The following is a 20,975-nucleotide window of genomic DNA, read 5'->3' as shown; positions in this document are numbered from 1 at the left end:
TCCATTGCCGAACCGCCCTTACTGTCAAGAAGTTCCTTCTAATGTCCAATCTGAATCTACGCTCCTGCAACTTAAAACCATTAGACCTAGTCCTACCCTCTGGGGCAGCAGTGAACAAATCTGTACCCTCTTCCATGTGACAGCCCTTCAGGTACTTAAAGAGTGCAATCATGTCACCCCTCAGCCTTCTCTTCACCAGACTGAACATGCCAAGTTCCTTCAACCTTTCCTCATAAGACTTGTTCTCCATACCGGCTATCATCCTCGTCGCCTTTTTCTGAACCCGCTCTAACTTGTCTATATCTTTCTTAAAATGAGGCGCCCAGAACTGAACGCAGTATTCCAGATGAGGCCTGACTAATGCAGAATATAGTGGGACTATTACTTTCCTCGACCTGGAAACTATAGCTCTGTTTATGCAACCCAAAACTGCGTTTGCCTTTTTTGCCGCAGCATCACACTGCTGGGTCATGTTCAACTTGCGATCCACTACAATTCCAAGGTCCTTCTCACACGCACTACTGCTAAGCTGGGTTTTCCCATCCTGTACCCATGCATTTTGTTTTTGTGGCCTAAATGCAGAATCCTGCATTTGTCTTTATTGAATGTCATTTTATTAATTTCAGCCCAATTTTCTAGTCTATCCAGGTCCCTTTGGATTTTATTCCTGTCTTCCATTGTGTTAGCTATCCCTCCCAGTTTCATATCATCCTCAAACTTCATAAGGCTTCCCTCCACTCCATCATCTAAGTCATTGATAAAAATGTTGAAGAGTATCAGCCCCAGGACAGGACCCTGTGGCACTCCACTCGAGACCTCCTTCCGGTCCGAAGCAGAGCCACCGATGACCACTCTTTGAGTACGGTTTTCCAACCAGTTGTGAATCCACCTGACAGTATTTCCATGTAGTCCGCATTTGACTAGTTTGCTAATCAAAAGGTCATGGGGGACTTTGTCAAACGCCTTGCTGAAATCTAGATAGATGACATCTACAGCATTTCCACCATCTACTAAGCTAGTGACCCAATCAAAAAAAGAGATAAGATTAGTTTGACAGGATTTTTTCTTGACAAACCCATGCTGGCTCCTTCTAATCACAGCATTGTCATCTAGATAGTTGCCAATGGACTCTTTTATTATCCGTTCTAATATCTTTCCCAGTATTGAAGTCAGACTGACCGGCCTGTAATTCCCCGGATCTTCTTTTTTACCCTTTTTAAAGAGCGGGATGATGTTTGCCCGTCTCCAATCCTCCGGCACCTCTCCCGTTCTCCATGATTTCTCAAAGATGATGGCAAGAGGTTCTGAGAGTACATCCGCAAGTTCCTTCAATACTCTGGGATGCAGTTCATCAGGCCCTGGAGATTTGAACTCATTTAGGTTAACTAGGTATTTCCTGACTATCTCCTTATCAATCTTGAACTGCAATCCCGACCCCTTACTGAGATTGCTACCGATGCAAGGTTGCACACTGTTCCCTTTTTGGGAGAAAACGGAGGCAAAATAGGTGTTGAGCAGTTCTGCTTTTTCCTCGTTATCTGTCAACATTTTGCCATCCTCATTGAGCAGCAGTCCCACCATTTCCTTGGTCTTTCTCTTGCTTCGAACATATCTGAAGAACCCCTTTTTGTTGTTCCTCGCTTCCCTCGCCAGCCTCAGCTCATTCTGGGTTTTAGCTTTCCTTACGCTATTCCTGCAAGCCCGAGCTGCTCGTCGGTACTCTTCCTTGGTGATGCGTCCTTTCTTCCATTCTCTATACATGATCTTTTTTACTTTTACCTCCTCCACCAGTCTTCCGTATAGCCACATTGGCTTTTTCCGATGTCTTCCATTTTTCTTCCTCTTTGGAATTGTTTGCGATTGCGCTTTTTGTAATACGTTCTTCATGAACTCCCACACTTCTTGGGCTCCTTTTTTCTTTAGTCTATCTAGCCATGGGATCCTACCCATCATTTCCCTGAGCTTGCTAAAATCGGCTTTCCTGAAATCCAAGGTCCATGTTTGACTATCTTCTTCTTTGGCTTTCCCCAGAATCACGAATTCCAGCATTACATGGTCACTTTCCCCCAAGGTACCGACCGCTTTAATTCCTGTGACCAATTTGTCCGTGTTAGTTAAGATCAGGTCCAGGATTGCTGATCCCCTTGTTCCTTCTTCTACTTTTTGCAAGAGGAAATGATCAGCAAGGCCCATCAGGAATTTGTTGGAGGCTTTGTGCTTCGCAGAGTTTGTCTCCCAGCAGATATCCGGGTAGTTGAAGTCCCCCATCACTACTACTTCTTGCCTCCTTGAGATTTCAGGGATTTGTTTGAGAAAGACCTCGTCTACCACCTCTTCTTGGCCAGGGGGTCTGTAGTAGACACCTACTCATGTCGGTTTTATTTGTTTCTCCATTTATTTTTACCCAAATGGTCTCTACTGGACCCCTTTGTTCGCTCTCTTGGATTTCCATAGAGGTGTATTTGTCTTTAACGTATAACGCTACTCCCCCTCCTTTTCTGTTGCTTCTATTCTTTCTGTAGAGTTTATATCCTTGAATGGCTATATTCCAATCATGGGAGTCATCCCACCAAGTCTCTGTTATCCCTATGAAGTCATATTTGCTTTGATGCACTAAGACTTCAAGCTCCTCTTGCTTGTTTCCCAAGCTCCGCGCGTTGGTATATAGACTCCAGAAGTCTCTTTTGTCCTGATTGGATTCCTCCATTAATATACTGTGAGCTTTGCCGTGCATCCCTTTCTCTCTCCCAGTGTCTCCTGTACCCTTCAAATCGTTGTGTTTACTACCCGCTGTCTTTGGATTGGTAGTTAAGCTATCATCTCCATCCCCCAGAGGCTTTAGTTTAAAGCCCTCTTGATGAGTTCTGCCATACTTCTGCCCAAGAGATTCTTCCCAGTCCTCGTGAGGTGCAGCCCATCTCTTGCCAACAGTCCCCCCTCCAAGAAGCTTAGACCATGGTCCCAGAATCCAAACCTCTCCCGTCGACACCATCTGCGTAACCAGTCGTTGACCTGCAGTATCTTCCTTTCCCTTTGTAGTCCTCTATCCTTCACGGGAAGAATTGACAAGAAGACCACCTGCGCCCCCAAATCCTTGACCTTTCTACCCAGAGTCTCAGAGTCCGAGGTGATCTGTTCAAAGGTGTTTCTGGCCGTGTCGTTCGTGCCCACATGGATGAGGAGAAAGGGGTACCTATCTTGTTTCCCAATGAGCCTCGGGAGGTTGTCAGCGACGTCCTGGATGCATGCCCCAGGGAGACAACAGACTTCCCGATTCATTTTGTCCGGCTGGCATACCGGTGCCTCTACCCCCCTGAGCAATGAGTCTCCAACCACCAGCACCCTCCTCTTTTTGCCACGAGTGGTGGTTGCATCAGCTTCTTTCTTCTGGGGTGTGGAGTCTTCCATTGCAGTCAGTGTCTCTTGATGCAGGTGAGTTTGTTGAGGCTCTTCAGGGGTGCTGTCTGCCGAGAGATGCTGAAAGCGATTTGTTAGTTGCAGCAGTTCTGAATCCCTCCTGTTTTTCCTTGCCCTTACAGTGACAGTCCTCTACGGGGATTTGTTGCTGTTGCAGTCCTGTTCTTCCTTGTCACTTTCTTCCTGCACTTTGTGTCGCTCCCTTAATTCCTCTTGTGTTCTATCGAGGAAGTCCTCATCTTCTCTGATAAGTCGCAGGGTGTCTATGCGTTGCTGCAGCCCCCTAACCTTTTCTTCTAGGAGCGCCACCAATCTGCACTTGCTGCAAGTGTAATCGTGTCTGGTTTCCGTTAAGAAGATGAACATAGCACACACGTTGCATGTGACAACAACTGCTTGATCCCCCTCCATTTTATGTTTGTTGTTTCCTGTTTCTGTTGTCAGTGGCAGTCTTGATGTTTCTGTTGTCAGTGCCAGGAATTAGTTGAACGGATTGCAGTTTTGTTTTTTGTTTTTGTTTTTGTTTTTTTTTATTTAAATTTGCACGGATTGTTCATCTCATTTTGGATGGTTGGATTGTTCATCTCATTTTGGATGGGGGAAAAAAGATCTCCCTACCTCATCCCAGTTGGTAATTTTAAATAAATGTATGCTTTATCAAGAGTGGAATGTGAGAAAATGCTAGCCAATTTTTTAAAAACAAAATCAGGTCTCAGAAAACAAATGTCTCTCTGTGTTTACATATAAACTTTTGTGATCCTAGGCCTGGTCTACATATGCAGCAAAATTATTTATTTAGGGAAAAAACCCATATAAGGTTTATATCCCATATTCACAATGCTCAGGGTGGCTAATATCCAGAGGTACTAGAAAGGACTGTTCTGTAATCTTTCTATTATTCCCTCACATAAAAAACCCACAAGTTCTTAAAAAAACAAGTAAGAAAGAAACAAACATGGAGAGAGGTTCTAGACTCTTGATTTGTTAGTCTCTTTTTTGCTGGGAATTTTTTTTAAATGTATGAGAATATTAAATATGTTCTGTTCCAGCTGTAGTCTGAAGTAATACAATCTATTCTACTACCTCAGTATATTACCATATTAAATGTAACATTTATCTCATGTAGAAAGATGCTCATTTGTCCTACATTTCTTTTCGTTTCCCCATATTTCTGCTTATAATAAAAACAGCTTAAGGTGGCTAGGCATGGTGCAGACTGAACAAACTAACCTCCACCCTCTCTAGAAACAGGAGCCTGCATTGTAGTATTTTCAATTTGGTTGTTTTCCTCTAAGGAGCATGTTTTAATTTTCATACACCTACCTTGGTCAAAGTTAACTTTGGCAATGGTACGTGTTTGAACAAGATGTGAAACAGGGACTGAGAAATCTCAAAGAAAGATTCCTAAACATCTGAATGTTAATTCACAGCTATAGGATGTGATAATGTCATGTTAATCTGCTTTCTAAATATTGTGTGTGCATTCTGTATTTCTTGTTTTCCAGAGAAGTCTAAGTTGCAAGTGCTATAGCAGTGGCTCCCAACCTTTATGAGGGTACGGGACTCCCTTTGTAAACTCAAATATTTTTGTGAAACTCCCCCTAATTTACTAATTACTCACTAATTGTAATTTTAGTTTCTGTTAATTGAAAAAATGGTGCTTGGCAGAAACACATCTCCAAATATCCCTTTCCATAGAAAGCTCTCTGCAGACAGGGAGGTGTTGCTTTCTTTTCTTAAAGCAAAGTTCCAATCAAATTAGGATCCCCCTCCTCTCCCCACAGTCTGAAGATGTACAGTCCTGTCTCCCAACATCAGTGGGTTACAATGTTTGCCTAAGATCCAGGTTCAAATCCTCACCCAGCCATGAAGCCCACTGGGTGACCTTGGACCAAACACAGTCTCTCAGCCTGACCTATCTCACAGGGTTGGTGTCAGGATGAAATAGAAAGGCAGGGAACCATGTGTACCACCTTGAGCAACTTGGAGGAAAGGTGAGATATAAATGCAATAATAAATAAATACATACATACATTTCAGCCGAGTGTGTGGACCCCAGCCTCAGCCAACCTGTGAGATTTTTTTAAATCATCATCATCAAGAAACAGCAGTGTGGTAGTGGTGGGGATGCTAGATTGTGAAGACAAAAGGGTGGATAGGTTGAAGAGGGGGGTTAGTGCTTTTAGGCCTTTTGATGATCATCAGAACTGATAACTTAGCTAGCATGCACTTGGGGAATGAGAGTGGAGTAGAAGGCGGCCCCCAAATTATGGAATGCCCTCCCAGATGAGATACGCCTGGCGCCTTCTCTGTCATCTTTTCGGCGCCAGGTAAAAACCCATCTTTTCGCCCAGGCATTTTAAGCTTATTTTAATTTTAATTTTATTTTATTTCTGTTTTAAATATGTTTATAATTGTATGGCGCAATACTCACCTGCTTGTATTTTAAATATTGTGATTTTATCTTGTTGTACACCGCCCTGGGAGCTGTTAGCTATAGGGCGGTTTAGAAATGCAACTAAATAAATAAAAAATAAATAAAATAAAATAAGACAGATCAGCACACACACAAACACACCTGCCCTTCCTGCAAGCATCTGCAGGCATGTATTTGGGCACGTGGGAGGGGGGAAGCCTTCCACTACTGCAGCATCTTGGAGAGAGAGTTTGGAAGGGTAGAATGTAGGTGGAAGAAAGAGGGGACACTGGCATACACACTTAGCCTCAGAGATGGGGGGCGAGCAAGTCCTAAGCTTCTTCACTGCTCCATGGCTCTCTCTGGGCTGAAGGTGAAATCTGGGTGGCCTCACAAATAAGAATAATTTTTAAAAGGAGGTGGCAGCGGAACAGGAGTCAAGAAAGGCAGATAGGCAGGCTGCCAGAAAGGAAGGGGGAAAGCAGCTTTTCCTTGCAGCCTTGCTTCTTTTTGCTTCATGGAAAGCCCTCTCCTCTCATTCTGAATAAGGACGTCATCAGCAGTGGCAGTGCAAGGAGACGAGTAATCCCCTCTTCTTTCTGGTAGCACCTCCCTCAGCCTCCTTTGGCATCTGCCATGTGTGGTATAGGCAGATGCCTGCCTTTGGCACACCTGAAAGACGCTCTGGCGCTTCAGCAAAGTCCTCCCCTCTCGTTTGGAGCAAGGGAAGGTGTCATCTGCAGCGGCAGTGGGGAGCAGACAGCATACAGCTAGTGAAGACTTTTTTAAAAATAATAATAATAAATTCATTTATTTACTGTTCACAGCCCCCTCTGCATTACTTTGTGGCTCCCTTGGGAGTCATGGCCCCCAGGCTGGGAACCACTGATCTAGCAGATAGAGTAAAGTGGGTCCAGTGGCAGCTTGAAAGGAATGGGAAGGAAAGGAAAGTTGGGACAATACAAGAGTTTGGCAAAGGAGAAGGTGCTAATAAATAAATGAGAAATATCAGTGACAGGGAGAGGCCACTGCAGGGAGCTTAAGGTAAGGGAGCAGAGAGCTAGCAGAAAAAGGGGAATGCAAGTTCCCACATTGTTACTTGCTCTAAGGGAGTGGCAAAGAACATGTCTGGTATAAAGTAATGAATGAAAACAATTGCAAGAGAGCATATAAAGTTCCAGAAGATTATTAGTTTGTACTCTCTATCAACTTCTTTTGGCATAGGTTATCTTCCAAGAAAATCTTAGACTTCAGCAAGCTTGATTTAAATAGAAATTAATAACTGTTTATTTTGCAAGTGGTATAACATTCAATGCTTTCAGATGTTTGAATTTCTGTTAATACTTGTCCAAGCATGACACCCTAAAGACTAACAGAACCACCCAACACTAATCAAATACTGAATCAATACTAGATGTTTATATTTTTAAATGTGTGGCTCTGTGTGTATTATAAGCTTGTTGCTGAATTTGTTTTAATCTCTGTTTTGATATGGTTTTGATATGGTTTTGATATAGTTGTCTGCATTATAGGTGTTTTTTGCTGTCATTGATTGATGGGAATTTTGATTTTAAACGATTAATTGCCTGGAGAACTTTAGTTATTGGGTGACCACCAGATGTAATAAATAAATAATGATGAATGTTACTATCCATGCATTCATAAAGTAGATGTCAAACAAATAGGTCTGCCTTATCAGTAATTTTCATAACTTAGTGGCTGATGAAAGTGATAATTTAGGGTGAAATCCAAACTCTCTGCCACTGCTGCTGGGGCTCTGGAATGGTGGAGCCACTGCTACATCTGCAGCATTGCTGTTCCTGGTGGCCACAGCAGAAACTAGGCATGTATGTGGGAGGGCAGGATGATTGGGCCTCATTATAAGTCTGCCTCTGGTCTCAGGATTTAGGTACTGTAAGTACATATGGGGAGAGGCAATCCTTCAGGTACTGTGGTCCCAAGCCATAAGGGCCTTCAAAGACAAAAGCAGCACCTTTAATATGCTCCAGAAACAGACTTGGAGGCAGAGCAGATGGCAAAACACTGGCAAGATATGCTTATCTCAGCCAGCCTCAGGGCTCTTCCAGCCCATACTAAAAATCCATGTTTTCCTTATTGGAATTGACCACTGACACTCATACCTAATTGTTCTGTACTTTCTTTGTCCTTGAATCAAACCTTTTCCTCATCCATACGTGTAGGTGTGCCCTTTTTTGTTTATATACTCGCCCTCCTTCCTTCTTGTTGTGTTGCTGATTGGCTCAGATCAGAAAGGAGAGGAGTGAAGGAGCCAATAGGAACCCGACAGAAGTAGGATGCATGGAAAGAGGTGAAAATGTGAGACAATGCAACCGGCATCTCTCCTCAGCAGCTCTTTCTCTCCTTTTTGCAGTATAGCTGATATGAGAATACAGATTAAGAGAGGGGAGAAAGCGTGGGAAGGCAATGATTAGAGGCCAACATCATATGGAAGAGGGAGAATTAATGGAGACGCAAGGGTCTTACCTTGCAGATTAAACAGAAGTATGGATGAGCCCACAGTTAGTAGTCTTAGAGATGTATTCTGAATGAATTGAAGATTTTGAACTATTTTCAAAGGCAGCATCAGTTCATTTGGTATATTGGCACAAAATGGGAGGTTAATAAGACATGGCTAACAGAAGCAAGGCTAATTCTTTCCAGGTAGAGTTGTGGCTGACATACCAGCCTTAGCTGCTAAAAGGCAGTCCATGCCACAGTGGGAACAGTGTCTCTTTACCCTTGTCTTTGACACCTGAGATATGGGTTTTCAAAACCCACCCTGGTCCTATGAATGTAATTTGTTTTAACTGGTTTTAATATTGAATTTTAAATTGTTAACTGGAAGCTGATAGTGAAGGGCTGGAATAAATTGAAACAACAACAACATGAAAATGAATAAGCAAGTATGCTCAAGCTTTGAGCCTGGTTTCTTGGGGGGAGTGAACCACAGTTACACATACTATAGTTTGATATATCTCTTAGTTTCATAATCTGTGAAGTAGCCTTTCATTTTTAGCATGACATGCTTGGACAAATATTTATTAAAGCACAGTGTATATGTTAAAAACCTTGCAAAATTGCCATATCACATAATTGAGTCAATGCTGCTATGACAAGAGTTATCTGCTATAACATAACATACATAGTTTTTAAAACTAAATTGTAAGCTAAGTGGCTCATCTCAAGGAATGTACCTTTTATGGCAGCACACAAGCACAAAATTATAGGAAGGAAAATTGGCCAATATGAATACTGCTATCTGATGTGTAAATTTTCTGCTGGCCTGCTTGTCTGCATGCTTGGATAAGTAATTAACTTCATAACTGAAGGCAGAAGATCTGGCTCACCAGTCCTACCTCCTGGAGATAAAACTGTATTCCCTTAGTCCCACTGCTATAAAATTGATTGTGTGCTGTTGGCTATAGGCACAGAATTAACAGACACAGAGACTTATTTAAAAGTTAAAACAAATATATTTATTCCATCTTATTTACATAAAATGTTTAAATAAAGCACAAGACTAAATGTTATCAACATACTTTACTAGTTATTTACTTAGATTTCTACTGCTGCTGTAAGGAAGCTGCTATAACCTTATCTATGCTCAAAACCCAGTCGCCAATGACCTTTCACTGCTTCTACCCTAATTACCTATCCCAGAAGAACTCATAAATAAGACCTGGACTCTCACAGCAGACCCACCGCTTCTTGAGACAATAATTTTTAAGTGGCAGAATTGCCTCAGCTTCTCTGAAGTCAGTCTTCTGGTCACAGTCACCAGGATACAGCAAAAAAGAAAGTAACTCAGTTGCAACCTCCAAAATCTTTTTGCAGCTAGTTATAAATTTGACCAGAAGGTTTTCTGGAGAACCTTCTCTGGAGTCTTCCTCTACATACTATCTCTCACAGCTTCTGCCTTCAATGATTCCAGTCAGTCTTCTTCACCCTCTTTGTAGTGTCATGTCTGCTGCTGCTGCTGCTGCTTCGGTGTCTTCCCTTCCTGAAGTGATTAGGGCCAAATTACTTCCACTGACCCTGGATAGTGTTGGGATTTTTATACCCAGTCAGTTGGGACCTTCCAACCAGTGACCTTCTACAATCTCTATATTTGCTATTCTATTAGCCTATATTTATGTGCCAGTGAAAGCCAATAGAATGTTAATTACTTGGCCTATCAAAACCTGCCTTTTTATTTTTCCTGTCTAGTATATAAACTGACAGGACTGTGAACACCTAAGGCCTATGATTTGCTAAATGTGGCAACTTTACTGACATTTAGCAGGAAGATTTGCATACAAAGTAATAGTAAGACTTCAGTTAGAGAAAACCTTTTCATCTCTCACTGTTACCCAATTATAGCCACTATAATACTGTATTCCAAACCACATTCTTGTTTTTTATATTTACATAACATTTAAACAATATTTTCTCTGATGTCTTGATTCTCCACAAGGACTCATGGTAGTTTCCAAATAACTTACTCAGGAGCAGTCAAGAAAAAGCTTGAGGATTATTATCAAATCAGAAACTTGCATTTCTGAAACCTCTTTCTAATAAATACTGAAATGTCTCATGCCAGAGTCACCTATATTGTTATTATAGATGGGCTTATCCTGCTTCCTGTTCTATATATAAATGGCAAAAATCACAGGTGTAGTTTTTTCAGTGCAGGGAGTCTGAAGAAAAGGCAGAATCAGCCAAAATGCAATATATGTACAGTCATTAGTAATGCTTGTGCAGATAATTGGACTCTCCAGTTATTTATAAAATAGACTAGGCACAATGGGTGATGTTGGAGCGCTCTCTCTCTCTCCCGATTAAGTTGGTTTGAATAGTGATTCACATGGATATGCTTAATTGGTTTTCATTTTACCATTAGCCACCTTGAGCACCATTTTATGGAAAGGCAGTAAGGATTCTTGAGGAATTAATTTAGTTTACACTTCAAAATGAACCAAACTGATTCACACATACCAAAATAATGTGTGGAACATGGTGCAACAATCCATGGGACTTCTCTGGATTTTGTGTAATTGTTCTCACCTCAGAATTGCAGGAAAAACCTTTAAAATGTTTAACATGTTTAAAGGTAAAAGTATGTACAATTCAATCAAAACCTGTATGATTCCATAAGACTTTTTCAATTAGTGGAGGTGTCTTCTGGCAGTACTGTATTCCATTCCTTAACTTTAAGGTCTTTGGTTGTGTTTGGACTACATTCTATATTAGTGAAATATGAATGAGCCTACCTGTCTCCTTAGTTGCCATAAGTCGTAATCGACTTGAAGGCACATAACAACAACAGCAAACCTGTATCCTTAAGAGGAGGAATTTGGAAGCTTTTATTTCAGTTTTACTTATCTATGGTTTGTCCTGTTATCTGAATCAACAAACTGTGGTTAATATTAACTGTGGTTAGTTTAAAACAAGACAATTTCAAACCATAGTTTCTAAAGCTGTGTTGGTTAAACTAACCATAGTTAATATTAGTGACAGTTTTAGGTTTGGATGACACAGTAAGTTGTGGTTCACTAAAACCAGAAGTGAAAGTTTCTGAACTCCCCCTGTTTGGCTGTGCAGGATGAGGGGAGGGAATGCATGAATGGTTTATTCATGTCTTGTTAAACTGTGGTTTAGCATGATGTCCATATGCAGTCTCTGCCATGTGCTTATTAATATGAAGAAAGGCACACCATGTTATGGTCTTCTGTGCCCAGTTCAGCCATTACAAGGGTGCATATTTTATTTATTTATGTATTTATTTATTGCACTTGTATACCGCCCCATAGCCGAAGCTCTCTGGGCAGTTTACATATACTCCCAAATGGGAATAGCAACAGACTACAAGTACAAAAATAAGTAAATAAACATTGTGGTATATCCTCACTTTATAAAGGAGTGTTCCTGTTCAGAGTGCCTGCCACCCACCCATGTCCTTCTCCATGATACTCCATTCCATTTTCCCCACTCCAGTTTTCCAATTTTTCTTTTTCAGCTGACACTTAGCATTCTGTAGCTATTTACCAGGCCCACAAACCTGACCTTGAATTCTAGATAGAGTTAGTTAGAAACAATTGTGCAGATAATTGTTTAGGGAAGTATCTGCTATCTGACATATTATGGTCTCCCCATCTGTATAAAAGCTACAGTAGGGCACATCTTTGAAGCAGTAGTATTTTAGCTTTGTTAGGTGGATGAGAGTCGGTGTGATGTTATGGTTAGACTGCCAGACTAAGACTGGGAAGACCCAGGTTCATATCCCAACTCAGACATGAAGCCCACAGTGTGGCCTTTGGCCAGTCACTCTTGCATGTCTACATCTTAGGAATGCTGTGGGGATATAATAGAAGGAAAGAATGATGTATACTGCTGAAGCAGCTCACAGGGTGCTAGCTTCCCAGCAGGTGGGTTGCTGTCGCTTACCAGGAAAGGGGATAACTTGGTAGTGAGGTCAGTGTAGTACAAATGCACTGGCAGAAGTCCTGGATTGGCTCCACTGGTGCATTTCCACTATACCAACTTCGCCGCTGCCTTGCTTCCTTTCCCTCCTGGTAAGCAGTAGCAATTAGGGGGAAAAGTCTTCTTAACAAGCTTGTTTCTGCATGTTCTGTGACATCCTGATGTGGATGTGTGCATCTCTGATGGTTTAGTTTCTTTCCAAAAGCATTTGAACCAACTCTAAGTTGGAACATAGGACATAGAAAGCTTCCTTATTCTGAATTAGACCATTGGTCCATTTATCTCAGTATTGTTTATACAGATAGCAGAGGTTCTGCAGGGTGTCAGGCAGGAGTCTTTCCTAGAATTAACTGGAGATGCTGAGGATTGAACCTGGGACCTTCTGCATGCAAAGCAAATGCTCTCTTGCTGAGCTATGGCCCTTCCCATGATCTTATCTGCACCTTTACTACTTTTGCTTGATGGCCCTTCTTAGAAGGGGAAATAAAGTGTTGTGTGCATTAAATACTTCTGAAGCACGTTTTTACGCCACTGAAGAAATTAAAATCTTTGTCAGGATGACAACTGTTATCAAAATGCATTGGGACCTCAAGGTTTTCTTAGCATTTTTCATTCTCTGAGATTATCTTGATGCTGTCCTTTTTCTTTTTTGTATTTCAATGTAATGCATAGCACTGCTTATCAGGAGTTTCCACATGATGCTATGAAAGGTTTCCACACCACCAGAAGATGCCTCTAGGAATATCTGACCCAGGCATAGAGACCTCATCAGGGTTGGGCATTCCTGGAGGCATCCATTCCTGGCATGCATGGAAACTCTCTAAGTCATCAGGAATTTTCAGAAGAAAAGCACTGGTATACATTGCATTTACATCCTATAGAATCAACAGACTGAATTACAAGCAAAAAGATGGACTAGCCCTTGCATACCAAGGTAATACCTTTTTGGCTTTAGAACTTACCACATGAAGCCAGCTATATCTCTTTAGTGCAGAATAAATTGATTGCATCTTTCATTTTCCTTCATTTGATTGTTTTAAAGATCTTATTGCCTGCTAAAAATATTCTATCATAATTCTTGCATAATTCCAACTATGTGGATGGGACAGAACACCCACCAGCAATATGCAATGATACTTCCACTTTACCATTCTCTTCATAAGGTCAGGTATGCACGTTACAGCTGCCCTCTTGGGAGTTACGTAGTAGCTAACGCAAATTCACCATGACTGGCAAAACTACAGGAGCAATCTTTATATAAGGAGGAACAGTTTCTCCAGTGTTTAGGCTACAAAAGGGCTTTTCATCATTGCCATATGTGAATTGTTCCAACTATGCCTCTCTTTTTAAAAAAACAAATAGAAATCAAATAATCTATGTAGACTGTTACGTTCTGCCTATAGGCAAGTAGAAGGCTCATTGAAATCCATTATTTACTCTTTTCAGAAACAAAGTGACAAAAGAGTATTTAGTGCTGTTCAATAAACTGATACTGAATAATATAAATTTTGCAATTTACTAACAAGCATGATTGTGGATTGCATTGACTGAAGGGCTGTCGGTTCTTTGAACATGGGAAAAGGAGAGATGGTGGGAAGCTGCCACTTGAACTAGAGGGTATTGTTGTCCCTGTTTGGATGCATCTTTGAGACTAATGCTACCACAAATGTCAAAAAGCTGTATCATAAGTGCTCTGAATAAGGTAAGCTGTTGAACTCCCACTTCTCTCCCTAAAACGAGAATGGGGAATCCGTGGCCCTCCAGATACTGTGGGGTTTCAGCTCTCATCATCCTCATCACTATCGGCTGGGGACAATGGGAGTTGGAATCCAACATCATCAGAGGGAGAGGGACACACAGTTTTCACACCACTGTCGTAAAAATGAGATTACTACACCAGCCTCAGGCTGTTCTTTTGCTCCCTCCCTAGTTATGCGGGGTGTTGCCAAACCCTGGGAATTTCATTTAAAGGCTAGAAAGAGATTCCCAGCTATTAATATTCATCACTGTCTTTTCTTTTTCTATTTGCATTTCATTTATCTCTGACCTTACTCCCTTACATCCATAGAAGCAAGAAACAATGGTTTCATGTGGTCAGCTCAACCTCCTTAAATCCACTGATGATACACCTTGCTATTTGCATGATGGTTTGTTTTTTGCCCAATAGTGGTAAAAGAGAATTCACATACTGGGAAATGTGGCTTCAATTGCTGCTGTTCCCAATCTACTGCCTGTGGAGGTAGCCCAAACCATTTCTGTTTTCTCTCTGTCAATTATTACCCACTGGAATTGGGCTGTCAGTAGCAGCCCACAGAGTAGGCAGGAAAGAGTAGAGAATCTTCTTAACTCTTACCCATTTGTCAAACCTCTTTCTGCAGTGAAGTGTCAAGTCTGTAAAGAAGTTTGGAGCAGCCATGTTAAAAGGGAGGCAGGGCATTCCAGGCAGTGATTGCCAACCTGCTTTGATATGGATATTGTTGCAGAGGATCCCTAGTCAAGCCTTACCTATAGCACAATTCTAAAAATATCTACTCAGAAGTAAGTCCTGTTGAATTCTATGGGGCTTAGTCCCTTAGTAAGTGTGTTTAGAATTACAGCCTGTAGGGGCATCCACCCTGAGTGTTCCCATCTAACATCGTCACAACATTAGGTTCCCTTTTTCCTACAATGGCTTTCTGGTGACTGGCCTGGCCTGAGGGCACTTAAACCCTTCTTGCCAGAACAAGTAGGATAGATTAAATGTTCCCTACCCAGGCTCTCTAAGCAGGTGAGTAGGAATGATCCTGTCACTTCAGCTGGACCTGGAAACACCCTCATTTATATAAGATTTCCATCTTAATTTCCAATCAAAGAATTTTTTTTGTTTGAGTGGTATGCTCTAAGCAACTGCGGTTGACGCTTGATGTATCATACTTAATGACATCACTAGGGCCTATCTCCATTACATCACTAGGGCCCGCCCCATGACATCACTAAGGCCTGCCCCTGAAATCTCTGAGTTTGGGATGCTTTTGACCTGGCAACCGTAGTGTGGTGGAATGGCACAGTTAAAAAGGGTTAACATCCTCCCTCCTCTGAATGTCCTGACTAAGACACCTGCACAGCTGCTTTGATTTTTTTTTAAAGGGGGGATATCTGTATAAAGAGCTCACCAATTGTATTGGCCCAAGTCTGCAATTTTATGCACACTTACCTGTAAGAAATGTCCTTACATAGTGGAACATAGGTGTGGGTCAACCTGAATCACGTGCAGCTGCAACTGATTTATTATGGTGTGGATTTCTATATTTTTGTCGGCTGCATGCATTGGGTAGAGCAATGTGCATGTATATTATTGATATACAGCTGGAAATGCAGCAAACAAATGACAAGTTTCTTAAAGCTATAGTTAATAGCAGTCCAAAATGTGTTATAATAGCTATAGCAATAAATATTCTTGCATAGTGTAAGCGTTTGTTGGAAATGTCAAATCATGAATGAGAAAGAATGGCAGTGCAACCAAATGGAGGCTAATTGCTTTTTGAACCAATACAAGCTCTGCAATACAATGTCAAATTTGCTAGTTTTAGCTCTTCTCAGTTACCTTTTCTGTGGGGTCCAGGTGTGGGCTTCTGAAGATTGAAGTCTCTTGGAGGTAGGCCAAAACAAATTTATATGGTCATTGGCCTATGCAGAGCTGAACTGGCAATAACAATAATAACACAAGTGGTGGTATAATTATGTTAAACTTCTGACTAAAAATATTGTTAGTGAGCCTCGCTGTTCTCCTCAGGGAGCCTTTGAGTACACGGGCAATCACTCTTGGGATTGTTTCATTCCTAGTGATGACATTAGGCTTTTCTGAACTATATGTAAAACATTTGGGGATGGAGCGTCCTTAAAAAATCTTTGAAGCAGAAATTGTCTGATGTATCCTTTCAGATGGACAGAGTACCTATGTCAGTCTCTAAAATAGCACCAACAAATAATTTCTCTTAAATGCCTCTGATTTTAAGAAAATAACCTTGTTATTTTAAGGATGTGCTGGATAACCTTTAAAAATGTAAATGTACTGCCTTCAAGTCGATTCCGACTTACGACGACCCTATGAATAGGCTTTTTGTGAGGCTGAGAGACAGTAACTGGCCCAAGGTCACCCAGTGAGTTTCATGGCTGTGTGGGGATTCAAACCGTGGTCTCCCAGGTCATAGTCCAACACCTTAACCACTACGCCACACTAGCATTACTAAAGCCCAATTAAATCTGCCTTCAACTGTTTTAGAAGGAAAGTTCAAGAATATGCAGTATTCTGAACATACCTGTTCTTGTGGTTTAGACAAAGTTGATGCTGTATGTATTATTATATAGCATATTTTATACAAAGCATGTACTATTATATAGTGTCCTTTATACAAAGCATCGAGAGAGCAACATTTGGGGAAAATTTTAGGGAGAGATGGAGAGAGACCTGACCATGAGTCTATAATTTATCTATGGGTGGACAAGGTAAATATACAACTGTGAAGACTGGACATTTTCTATTTGTGGTAACTCATGAGAGGAGAAAATTCTTGAGAGAATGCTGTATCCTGCCAGGGAGATTCTGAATTATGTTTGTTTTATGTTTTTATTCCTTAAGTTTTATGTATATTTATTCAGATTTGAATACATTCATTTTATTTCTTCCCATTTTATTTTAATAGATGTTAAAAGGGGAACACTCCTTTTGAAAGGGCAAAGGAGATCTGTGATTTGCCAGGGAAATTTAGAATTTTAAACTTGTTTCTTTATTTGGGTCTGAGTTAATTACTATTGATGTTACCTTGTATTACTTTCCTTCTAGCTAAACCTTTGTTTTGTGATGGTCTGATGACTAGACACAAACAAATCTGAATCACTCCAATGGGATAAAGGATATATTAAAGTCAGATCCTCTCTAATCAGGCTGTTCAACAGCCTGATTCCCCTCCCTTCCCCTCCAGCCATGGCAACATATGTTTTGTGTCGTACATACTAAAATACACACATACACATGTCTGACTATAAGGAAGTCTGTCGGGAATGTTTTGATTTGGATTCCTGCATTGAGCAGGGGGTTGGACTTGATGGCTTTATAGGCCCCTTCCAACTCTACTATTCTATGATTCTAAGTCACCAATTTTATATTCAGTTCTTGGAAATGTGGTAGCCCCCCCTAGTGAGAAAGGTTGGCTATGTCCCTGGCCTAGAGAAGCAAAAGGATAAACCTTTTCCCACATAGTCAAAGACCCTCCAAATGTTAATGTTCGCAAGAACTCTCAAGATTAATTAATCCACAATAGAGGGTATAGCTCAATATACGTAAATGTACTGCCTTCAAGTCGATTCCAATTTATGGCGAACCCTATGAATAGGATTTTCATGAGGATGTGAAACCGACAGAATGGTGACTGAAGCATATTAAGTGCTTAACTGAGCTATGTTGCAGGACTGGATTACTGTAAATTAAACTGGGTTCTTAAGGCACTGTTCATAATATTGTAGGAACAAAATTTCAGTGCAGGTATCCATTTGGTCATGTTACACTGAAGTACATGTGAATGCAGTGAAACACTTGTTTTTACATGGGATGGTATCTCCTGTACTTAGGTTGGTGGAGAAAATGGACTTCTAAGTTCAGTGTGGCGTACACATAGGTGTTACTGTATGGTCTAGATGGCAGACATATTTGAGTGTTTATTTCTTTTCTTCCTAAAGCAAAGCCCTAAATCTCTTTCATGTTCAGATTTATTTCCCCATGCTGATAGGAATCCTGATAGCAAAAAATACTACAGTATGTCGACTAGCTCAGGAGAAGAAAACCAGCAGTTGCATATGTGTTCTGTCTTCAAAAGCAAAATTCCATTTGATGCATTATAACTTCTACAGTTCTTTCTTTTTCTCCCCCTAACCCAGCTTCCCTCCCCTGGTGAAATGAAGTGCTTCCCCCCACCTCTCATAGTATTCAGATAGGTGCTGGATTAAACAGGTCTGCTAATGCAGACACACTAGAGCACCATTTCAGCACTGAGCTCCGTTTGGATTGGAGTTGCCAAGGCCTTTATCAAGAGCCACCCCTAGTGACACATCCAGTGCCAGGACTTGGTTTGACATTGACTCTTCTCCAAGGGCTTTGCAGAGCACCTTAAACAGGAAGGGGGGAAAGATGGAAGCTCTTAGAATCCCGATGTTCATTCCTTGCTCTTTTCAAAGCTGCTATCTGTAAGTGACACTTCATTTGAGGGGGGCAAAGAGCTCTCTGTTTTAACATGGTGATCCGTTTTTTTAAAAAAAACACCACCACGATGAGCGATTAAACACACTGTGCTGTTTTAGCTTCTCGCTATCTAAAAGGTACAGCAGCTGTGTCCGCTTGAGTGAGATAATGAAAATAACTTAAACAGTGGAGAACAGATAAGTGGTATATCTTTTTAGTGGCTTTTTCGTTCTTGTTACAGTAATAAGAATTTACAGGCGAGAGAAAACACTGAATTTGGATTAAAACAACGTTATGCATTTTCTGATAACAAGCACATTTCCTTTCGAGCCTGTATATATATGTATTGTTTGGTTTAGGCAGACTACAACATAATGCTGTTTTATTCTCAGTTTGATATATTTTTAGCTGCTAGTGCTTTTTAAAACATTACATCTGTGATCGGCATTGCTTTGTTGCAGTTAACATATCTGTTATCGTGGGTGTAATAGAAAAAAAAGAACAAGCAGTGGCATTTTTATTTATTATTTTTATTTATTTATTTATTATTTGATATATATTCCATCATTCCTCCCAGTAGGAGCCCAGGGTGGCAATTTTTCATTAAGAAGTTTGAAGAAGAGGAGTCCCAAACTCTTAGGGCCTGGTCAAAATAGCTACAAGCTCTCCATTCAGTGGTGCTCCTGTCCTTCTGTATGTCAGCATACATGAAATAAGCTTCTGCGTGGTCTTTGGTCCAATGTAAGGGGCTGCCGCTGAAGGAGTAAATAGGGAAGAAAGTTGTTGGTGGAGGGTTATTGTCTAGGTATTACTTACCAATGACTAAGAAAGTATTTTCATACAGGTCTGGCTGCTAGGTATTTGAAATATTCTTCTGGGATCTTTTTAAGTAGTTGGTTGTTGCTCCTCTATTTTACAGCTTGGTAAAAGATATCCAACCAGTTTTGAAAGGTGTGTGTCTCCACAAAAGAATGAAGCATTCAAGCAAATCCACTTGCAGCATTTTGTTGAACTGTGAACTCAGGCAAAAAACAAAACAAAACCCACTCCTCCAGAGCTTAATAATTATTTAGTGAATGTTCTTGGGTCATGAGAGAGGCTCTCATTAGAGTAGCAAAAGCATTGTTGCTCAGTAGCTTGTGAAGGTGTGTTTGAAAGACATGAAGGAGGGAAAATGGAAAAATACTACTTAGGGTACAATTGTTTAGCAGGTTGTAGATTTTAAAAAATTATAGGAGCTTTGATCTTGTTTAATCTTGATCACTATGGCAGCATATTGTGAATGTGTGACTGTGCATGCATGCATATGCATGTGTGAGCTGTTTCACAAAATTTGATCATTATGCTGTTTTTAATTTTTCTTAATCTTTACTTTGTGTAAATGAAAGATTACCTGTACATTTGAAAGCTTCAGCAATACCTGTTTAATGTGTTTAGTATTCACACTGTGTCTGTGTATGCAAGTAATGCCAAACCATAGTGGCTGGGTTTATACACTCCCCTCTTCTCATCTTCCAGCTCAGCTGTGGAGAACAGGTCCATTTTTTAAAAAAAGTCTTATCAATTTGTCCAGTCCTAGCTTAAAACAAGCTCTGGTTAGTTCAACAAGCCAGATTCATAGACCAGAGTTTGAAGTTGGTTTGCCTTGAAAGTCAAAAGAGTTTTTTGCACGCCACTATTCCTGGATTGTGTGACACAAGAAGATGACAATGTCTCAATCTGAAACTAATCTTTGTAGAATTCCCTCCTACCAGTTTAACAGGAGGAGGAGATGGGAAGGGTGTGTGTATGCAGCCTGATACTTTGCTTGAACTTGCTGTAGCTTGTCCACAAAGCACTAAACCATGGTTTAGCGATATGTGTGATTGCAGTGCATTTGTGAATGTTATTCTAGAGTTTCTCAGAGAGGAAATCTAGAGTAAAAGACATGACACAAGCTGTCAGGGCCATACCCTCTCCCCAAGGAATAACAATGGAAATATGCCCTGGGCTCCTACTGGGAGGAAGGGTGGGATATAAATTTAATAATAATAATAATAATAATAATAATAATAATAATAATAATAATAATAATAATAATAATAATAATAATAATAATGGAAAGATCCATGAGCACAACTAAACTGCCTTCTTATGAATCTCCTGCAAGAAAATCCAGGCTATGCACATTAGTGTGTGTGTTTAAAAAAGTTATGGTGGTATCAGCTCTGAGACCTAATTTAAATGTGATGATGGTGACAGGCAAAGCTGTTACCAGTGCAAGCAGTCTACATAGCTCCTGTCTTATTTAAATGCCCTTAAATGGAAACAATGGAAATGGACTGCCCTCTAAGTCGATTCCGACTTATGGCGACCCAACGAATATGGTTTTCATGGTAAGCGGTATTCAGAGGTGGTTTACCATTGCCTTCCTGTGTCAATGCCCCTAACTTACACAACATCCATATG

General features: G+C 40.7%; 1 protein-coding gene across 6 annotated transcripts in view; it reads left to right on the top strand.

The window, feature by feature from the left end:
* The window catches only part of MITF (melanocyte inducing transcription factor), a 192,932-nt gene that overhangs the window by 90,179 nt on the left and 81,778 nt on the right, over positions 1-20,975 (top strand). The window contains exon 1 of one of the 6 annotated variants that reach the window (XM_061618657.1): positions 18,432-18,532. The exons of 4 other annotated variants lie outside the window; for them this stretch is intronic. In XM_061618657.1, the coding sequence (XP_061474641.1) occupies positions 18,477-18,532 (56 nt within the window). In that variant the 5' untranslated portion in view covers positions 18,432-18,476. Of the gene's footprint in view, positions 1-18,431; positions 18,533-20,975 lie in introns of those variants that run through there. One more of the 6 variants, XM_061618658.1, reaches the window with a different exon arrangement.

This window comes from Rhineura floridana, chromosome 3 (assembly GCF_030035675.1).
Source record: "Rhineura floridana isolate rRhiFlo1 chromosome 3, rRhiFlo1.hap2, whole genome shotgun sequence".
Classification (NCBI taxonomy): domain Eukaryota; kingdom Metazoa; phylum Chordata; class Lepidosauria; order Squamata; family Rhineuridae; genus Rhineura; species Rhineura floridana.
Note: the sequence above shows the minus strand (reverse complement) of the source record. Positions and strands in the feature narration are given on the sequence as shown.